Consider the following 8,102-nt stretch of genomic DNA (forward strand, 5'->3'; position numbering starts at 1 on the left):
GGAAATCATTGTGAAATATATACGGACCATAAGAGCCTTAAATATATGTTCACACAGCCAGAGCTAAATTTACACCAACGACGCTGGTTGGAATTGGTCAAGGACTATGATGTCGGCATTCACTACCATCCAGGGAAAGCAAATGTAGTGGCAGATGCCCTTAGTCGGAACCCCAGCCCGGGCAACGACAGCCCACAAAACTTGAGGCCTGAGTTTCAGCAGGAGTTCGTTAGACTCAACATGGTATTGGTCTCTGAGGGCACCGTATCGAATCTGGAGATACATCCCACCCTAGTGGGACAAATTAAGAAGGCTCAGCAAGGGCACCCCAGCATCGAAGGAATAAAGAGAAAAATGAGTCTTGGCAAAGCTTCAGAGTTCGTCACAGACAATGAAGGAATATTATGGTACGGGGACAGACTTTGCGTACCTAACATTGAGGAACTCAAGCAACAAATCCTAACCGAAAGCCACACCGCTCCATACTCGATCCATCCTGGAGGAACCAAAATGTACAAAGACATTCAGGAAAGATTTTGGTGGCACGGTATGAAAAGGGATATAGCCGCATTTATTGCTTGTTGCGATTCATGTCAACGCATAAAAGCCGAGCATCAAAAGCCAGCAGGGCTGCTGCAACCAAACAGGATACCTGAGTGGAAGTGGGATGAGATTGGGATGGACTTCATCATTGGACTACCTCGATCTCAACGCGGAAATGATGCCATATGGGTCATAACAGATAGGCTAACCAAGGTAGCCCATTTCATTCCCGTAAAGACAACCTACTCCACACAAAGGCTAGCCAGGCTTTATCTCTCTCGTATAGTCTGTCTGCATGGAGTCCCAAAGACTATAATATCCGACCGAGGCACTCAATTTGTCTCTAAATTCTAGGATCACTTACAACAAGCTCTGGGCACGCGACTAGCTTTCAGTACAGCGTACCACCCTCAGACTGATGGACAGACGGAACGCGTAAACCAAATCCTAGAGGACATGCTGAGAGCCTGTGTGCTCACCTATGGATCCAGTTGGGAAGAAAGTTTGTCGTATGCCGAGTTTGCTTACAACAACAGTTACCAAGCGAGCTTACAAATGGCACCCTTCGAAGCATTGTACGGACGGAGGTGTCGTACCCCACTAAATTGGTCAGAGACAGGTGACAGTCGTATCTTCGGCCCAGACATGCTCAAGGAGGCTGAGGAGAAAGTTAAACAGATCAGGGACAGACTCAAGACAGCTCAAAGCCGACAAAAGAGCTATTACAATCAAAAGCATCGTGAGGTCAACTTTGAACCCGGAGATTTCGTATACCTACGAGTGTCTCCTATGAGGGGCCTGCAACAGTTCAAAATTAAAGGGAAGCTAGCCCCGAGATTTATTGGACCATTCTGTATAGTTGCACGAAGAGGCACAGTGGCCTACAAACTAGACCTACCCAAGGAGCTGTCAGACGTCCATGACGTATTCCACGTCTCACAATTGAGGAAGTGTCTAAGTAACCCGGAGAAGCATGTGCCTCATGAGAGCATCGATGTGCAACCAGACCTCATCTACAGAGAGCGGCCAATAAAGATATTGGAAGAGTCTGAAAGGAGGACCCGGCAGAAAACGATAAGAATTTTCAAGGTCCAGTGGAGCAACCACACTGAGGATGAAGCTACATGGGAAAGAGAAGATTTTCTTCAGGCAGAGTACCCATATCTATTTGAGGATCAGCTGAAATCTCGAGGACGAGATTTTTCCTAAGGGGGTAGGTGTTGTGACACCCAAAAATTTTAATTTGGATTTTTCAAACTTTTTTTAGGAGGGTATTTAAATTTACTTCTAAAGAACCCACCCTCTCAAAAACTTTCTTTTATGGCAAGTGTTTTATTTGGATTCACCCAAGACTTGATTTTGGTCTTGCAGGTTTTTCCTTTTTATTTGGACTCAAGATCAAATGCTTTTCACTTGGGAAAATTCCTTTTGAAAAAAATCTTTTAAATAGCCCTATGGCATTTTTAAGTAATCTTCTCCCCTTTTCAAAAATCTCTCTTGCCATGACCTAAGTGTAAATCCCCTCTCATAAGCCTTTCCTCATCTTTGGATCATGATGTACTTCAAACCAGCAAGTTGAACATCTCCATATATTTATTTCCAATTATTTCTTATCAAAAACAATTTCTGCCTACTATCTTGATCCTTGGAGGTTTACAAAGGAGCTACCCTTTCTGCTTTGATTTTTGCCTCCAAACCAATTTCCCTATCTAGTCCTTTGAGCCCTCAACCAGGATCCATGAAGATCCACTGGTCTCTAGTTCAAATTTTTCAAATTATTCTTGCTGCAAGTTTGGACCAGATTTGCCAAATTTGATGAAATTCATTTGAATTCCTCTCCTAAAATTCTGAGAAAAATCAGGCAGCCTCTAGGTGCATTGAGAGGTCACCTCACCAAATCCCAGCTCCAGGAAAAATTTTCTTCATGCCAAATCATTTCGTCAAGCACCTGACTAGCACTGTTTCTATAATGTTCAGTCAAGTTCAGTTAACAGTGTCTGAAACCACTGTCGTTTTCTTCAATGTTCGTTCTCAATCTCGCCAGTACCCCAGTGTCGCCGTGCTCCCCGCCCCTCCCCCTTGTCCCTGGCGCCGCACGAGCGCTTGGAAGGTTGCGGGCGTCGGCGATGAGCAGGAGGAGGTGCGCCGCCCCGTGACCGACGGCAGCGGCGCCTTTTCGGCCGCCAGAGAGAGGCGCAGCGTGGACGGCGCCACCCAGCGCCGCCCAAGCCACCGGAGGCCGCCGCGTGGCCACCCACTCCCCAGTGCGCGCTGCCACCCTCGTCGTGAACTGCCAAGCTCGGAGCACGCTCTCTGCCGCCGCCGTGCCCGTACGGCCACCCCGTCGAGGACCGGCGCCATTACGCCAAGCCCGACCAAGATTAGCGGGGGAACGGCACCAGTACACCTCCCTGATGCTGCCTGGCCACTTAAGCTCCCTGCCAAGCCATTGCCTCGCCGTAATTGCTCGCCGGAGCGACCCCGTTCACGGCCACCCCTCGAACCGCCTATAAATAGAGGCCCCGAGCTCCAACCCGAACCCACACCACCTCTGCACACCTCCAACACCACGCCTAGCCACTGGAAGAGCCACGGGAGAGCCTTCTTCCCCAACTCCGGCCGCCGCGACCCGCCATGGGATCCAGCTCGATTCGCTCCCGTGCGTGCACCTTCACCCTTCAACTCTTGCCAGTAGCTTCCCTATGCATCCACTCTCCTGACCCGCGCTTCAATTCGGAGTTTGCAGCACCCACCGGCGTTCTCCACCATCGTCCGAGCCGCCGTCCGCCGGAGAAAGTGTCGCCGTCGACGTGATGCTCTCCGTTGGTCGAGTCCACCACCCACCGACGCGGAAGGACGCACTGAACCTCTTGGTATACTCCGACCTCCCTGCCTCGCCGTGGTTCGACGCCGGCGACCACCGCAGTCTTCGGGCGCCGGCGAGATTTTAAACCTGACATGTGGGACCCCCACGTCAGCCTCTCTTCTTTCTCTCCCTCGAAACGTTTTCTGTTGGCGCCTTCGGGCAAATACGTTTTCTCTTTGGGCTGGCGCGTTTCCCTCCGAACCGTTTTTCTATTTTCTCAGTTAAGTCCCTGGATCTTTTCTGTTTCATCACAGATTAGTCCATGGACTAAAACCCTTATAACTTTTTAATAAAAGGTGATTTTTGAGTGATTCTTTTTCTGACAGTCTTATATTTTTGTTTAGTTTTTTATAGTATTTATTTGGAAAAAATTTGGAACAACTTTTCTGCACGCGATGATTTTCACGTTAGTATACGTTTTCGCTATACCGTAGGTTCCGGAAGAGGTGACGGAGCCGCGAACCTCGCCGAGCTAGACTCCGACTTCTCCGAACCAGGCAAGCATGTTTGAACCTTTGATATGACGGGTGTTTTGCATGTTTGCTTGAATGGTTGTGCATGGCATATGAGCATCGGTGAGTATTTCGTTGCATGTAAGGCAACTACCCGTGTGTTCCGAAGTTACTATGATCTCTGATGAGAGATGGCCTAGTCATGTGGTGACATGAAAGGCAGTGAGGTAGTATTGTTGTAGCATGCCAGCCTTACGATGTCCGATAAACTCCGACGTTAACGTGGACTGAGTCACGTTATCGTTCTTCCCCTTTCCTTGCCGCCACATGTTTTCTGCCAAGAATACGATTTAGTAAGTTGGTAACCTCTTTCCGTGTACACACCAAATAGAGGGGCCGGGATGAGGGTTCCATGGCCCTGGATTAAAGCCAGTCATCCGGTCAGGGGGCATGGGTGTTTCCGGTTGGGACCGAGAGGGGGGCACCCCTTAGAGCGCGCGTATATAAATTTGATCCCATGTTACGCGAGGTTGTAGCCTCCCCGTCTCAAGGTTTTTCTTGAACGTTGCCGAGGGTGATTCCTGGCTTCGGAATGTTGAATGGGTGTGTACTGGTTAGATGTGTTTCTTCCAAAACACCATAAACGGAACTAGTCCCCATGACTACTGAAATCCGTTGGCTGTGGTTAAAGTACAAACTCTGCAGAGTCAAATCCTTCCGAGTCATCGTATCCATGGTCAAGGATCGTGACTAGTGTATCCATATCTATGTCAAATCCTCGTGGTATTGTCCCCGGTGAACAAACTTAAGTGGTAAACTTGGTTGAACGTTATTCCTGTGGATGGAGTCTTCCACCGATCAAAATTTCTAGATGACCACCATATGATTAGTAGTCTTTCCCCATGTATATAGTAGTAGTCCGAGCACTTCTGTAACGATAGTTCTAGACCGAATGTATGCCCTTGCTTGATTTATTGAGTGATATGATATGATTGTGTTTGTCTCATGTGCATATGGGTAGTGCTTTCTCACTAGACCTCATTTCTATTCTAATCTCTCCCCTCTAAACCCATAGGATGCCTCCGAGACGTGACACCGGATTTGTCTTCCCACCTGAGATCACCTAGTTGATCCAGCAGCAGAATGCCTTGATGCAGATATTAGTCCAGAACTAAGGCAACAACAACAACAACAACAACCCGCCTCCGGTTGACAACTTAGCCCGTTTTCTAAGGTTGCAGCCGCCGGTGTTTTCCCGTAGCACCGAGCCAATAGTTGCAGATGACTGGCTACGCAGGATTGGAAGGGAGTTGACCACCGTAGGTTGCATAGATGCAGAGAAGGTGCGTTTTGCCGCACATCAGTTGGATGGACCAGCAGCCTCATGGTGGGAGAATTACACAGCCACTTTCCCTATAGCCAATATCACTTGGGATCAGTTTCAGCAAGCATTTCGCATAGCCCATGTCTCAACTGGAGCTATGAGCATGAAGAACCGTGAGTTTCGCAACTCGCATCAGGGAAATCATACTGTAGCTCAGTACGTAGATGAGTTTAGTAAGCTATCTCGTTATGCCCCTGATGATGTGGCCATAGATGCCGCGAAGCAGGAGAGGTTTATGGAAGGGCTGAATGATGAGATGAGCATGCAGTTGATGGTGGCAACATTTAACAACTACCAGGAGTTGGTAGACAAGGCTCTTATGATTGAAGGGAAGCAACGGCAGATTGAGAGCCACAAGAGGAAGTATGGACAAGGAAAGTACAATTCTGGAGCTCAGTAGAAGCCTCGTTTCACCCCGAACTCGCTGTAGTGCATACGCTCAAGACCTGGAGACATTATCTTATTGGAAACCATTGTGATGTGTACACGGATCACAAGAGTTTGAAGTACATTTTTACTCAGATGGAGCTGAACCTCAGGCAGAGGAGATGGTTGGAGCTCATAAAGGATTACGATATGAAGTTGCACTATCATCAAGGAAAGGCCAATGTCGTAGCAGATGCTTTGAGCCGGAAGAGTTATGTCAATACCCTCGTAAGCGGAGGATTGCCAAAGGAGTTAGCAGAAGATCTCAGGGAGCTTCGTTTGGAGATCGTCCCTAGAGGTTTTGTTGCAGCATTGGAGGTTCAATCAATGTTATTGGGAAAGATTCGAGAAGCTCAGAAGGATAACAAAGAAATTGCCGAGATAAAGGAGAAGATGAGTGAAGGAAAAGCCAATGGTTTTCGAGAGGATGAGCACGACACCTTGTGGTTTGAGGACCGTGTATATGTGCCCAATAATGCAGAGATCGGGAAGTTGATACTTCAGGAAGCTCATGACTCGCCATACTCGATACACCCCGGAAACACCAAGATGTATTTGGATTTGAAGGAGCGTTTTCTGGTGGACTGGTATGAAGAAAGACATTGCCGAATATGTAGCCATATGTGATGTATGTCAGAGAGTGAAGGCTGAACATCAGAAGCCAGCAGGATTACTGCAGCCTATGCCGATACCCGAATGGAAGTGGGACAAGCTTGGCATGGATTTCATCATCGGATTACCCAGGACCCGATCGGGATATGATTCTATCTGGGTAGTAGTTGATCGCTTGACCAAAGTAGCTCACTTTATCCCAGTGAAGACCACCTATACAAGTGTGAAGTTCGCCAAGATATATATGACCAGGATCGTATGTCTACACAGAGTTCCGAGGACCATCATATCAAATAGAGGAACACAGTTTACTTCAAAGTTTTGGCACCAGCTACACCAGACTTTGGGTACCAGGATAGAGTTCAATACAGCTTTTCACCCGCAGACAGATGGACTGAGAGTCAATCAGATTCTGGAGGACATGTTGAGAGCTTGTGTGCTAGATTATGGATCTAGTTGGGATGACAACTTGCCCTACGTGGAATTCTCGTACAACAATAGCTACCAGACCAGTTTGAAGACGGCACCGTTCGAAGCCTTGTATGGAAGAAGATGCTGAACACCGTTGATGCGGGATGAAGTTGGAGACCGTCAGTTGTTTGGACCGGATTTGATTAAAGAGTAGGAAGAGAAGGTTAAGCTGATTCGAGATAGACTGAAGGTAGCTCAGTGCAGATAGAAGAGCTATGCAGACTCAAAACGCAAGGATGTAGTCTACGAAATTGGAGACAGAGCATATCTCCATGTGTCACCACTGCGAGGAGTTAAACGTTTTCGAGTTAAGGGAAAGTTATCCCCGAGATTTGTAGGACCATACCGAGTTTTGGAACGCATGGGAGAGGTTGCCTACAAGTTGGTGTTACCCGAAGGATTGTCAGGAGTTCATGATTTGTTTCACGTTTCCCAGTTAAAGAAGTGCCATGCAGAGATGGCCAATATTCCTCTGAGAGACACAATGCCCCTGGAAGCAATTTAGTTAGATAGTGATTTGACATATGAGGAGAAACCTGTGAGGATTCTCGAGTTTGCCAGCCGAGTTACTCGCAGCAAGGTTATCAAGTTTTGCAAAGTTCAGTGGAGCCACCATACCGAGGATGAAGCCCCCTGGGAACGAGAGGATGATCTACGCAAAGACCACCCACACCTATTTTCTAGCCAACCCGAATCTCGAGGACGAGATTCATCTTAAGGGGGGGTAGGTTTGTAACATCCCAAATTTTCAATTTGGAATGTTATACATAGGTCATTCATGCATATCATATTTTTACTGCATTTTTGCTTTGCGATCCTAAAAATTCTAAGCAACTCAAGGACCCACGGAGAGAGTTGGGAATTTCACGTTTTTCATATTTGAATTTTATCAAATATCGAAACAAGGATCACTTTGGTTATTTATTTTCTCTCAAATATTTCATATTAAGATATAAGAGAGGAGATAATATGACTTCTCCAAAATAAAGGGAATATTGGAGGAAAATATTAAAATAAAATAAATAATATTTTGGACTTTTATTGCTATTTTATTTGAATTAGGAAAATATGCGTTTTTCAATATTGCATCAGAGGCCCAAATAAATGTTCACTTTCTCCGCAATATTATTAGAGGACCGTGAAAATTTATTTCAGGATTTTTGGACTCCGTTTAGTATTTCTTTTATTTGTTTTTCCACGTCAGGTTAAAAAAAAAGGTTGCACCGACCTAACGGGCCGTAACCGACCCGGACTCTAGCCGGGGCAGGCTTTATAAGCCGGCCACCCTGAGGCCCCAGCCCACCAAGCCGCCAGCCACCCCAAACCCTAGCCCGCGTCAGCCGCCACC

General features: G+C 47.0%; 1 protein-coding gene across 1 annotated transcript in view; it reads right to left on the bottom strand.

The window, feature by feature from the left end:
- Positions 1-2,475: 2,475 nt before the first annotated feature.
- Positions 2,476-8,102, bottom strand: part of LOC123142595 (cytochrome c oxidase subunit 1-like) — a gene marked incomplete at its 5' end in the record, with an annotated part of 17,883 nt that continues 12,256 nt past the window's right edge. Inside the window, 2 exons of the mRNA XM_044561442.1 lie at positions 2,476-2,507; positions 3,111-3,116. Of these exons, the coding sequence (XP_044417377.1) occupies positions 2,476-2,507; positions 3,111-3,116 (38 nt within the window). The remainder of the gene's footprint in view (positions 2,508-3,110; positions 3,117-8,102) is intronic.

The sequence above is a fragment of the Triticum aestivum genome, chromosome 6D (assembly GCF_018294505.1).
Source record: "Triticum aestivum cultivar Chinese Spring chromosome 6D, IWGSC CS RefSeq v2.1, whole genome shotgun sequence".
In the NCBI taxonomy this organism is placed as follows: domain Eukaryota; kingdom Viridiplantae; phylum Streptophyta; class Magnoliopsida; order Poales; family Poaceae; genus Triticum; species Triticum aestivum.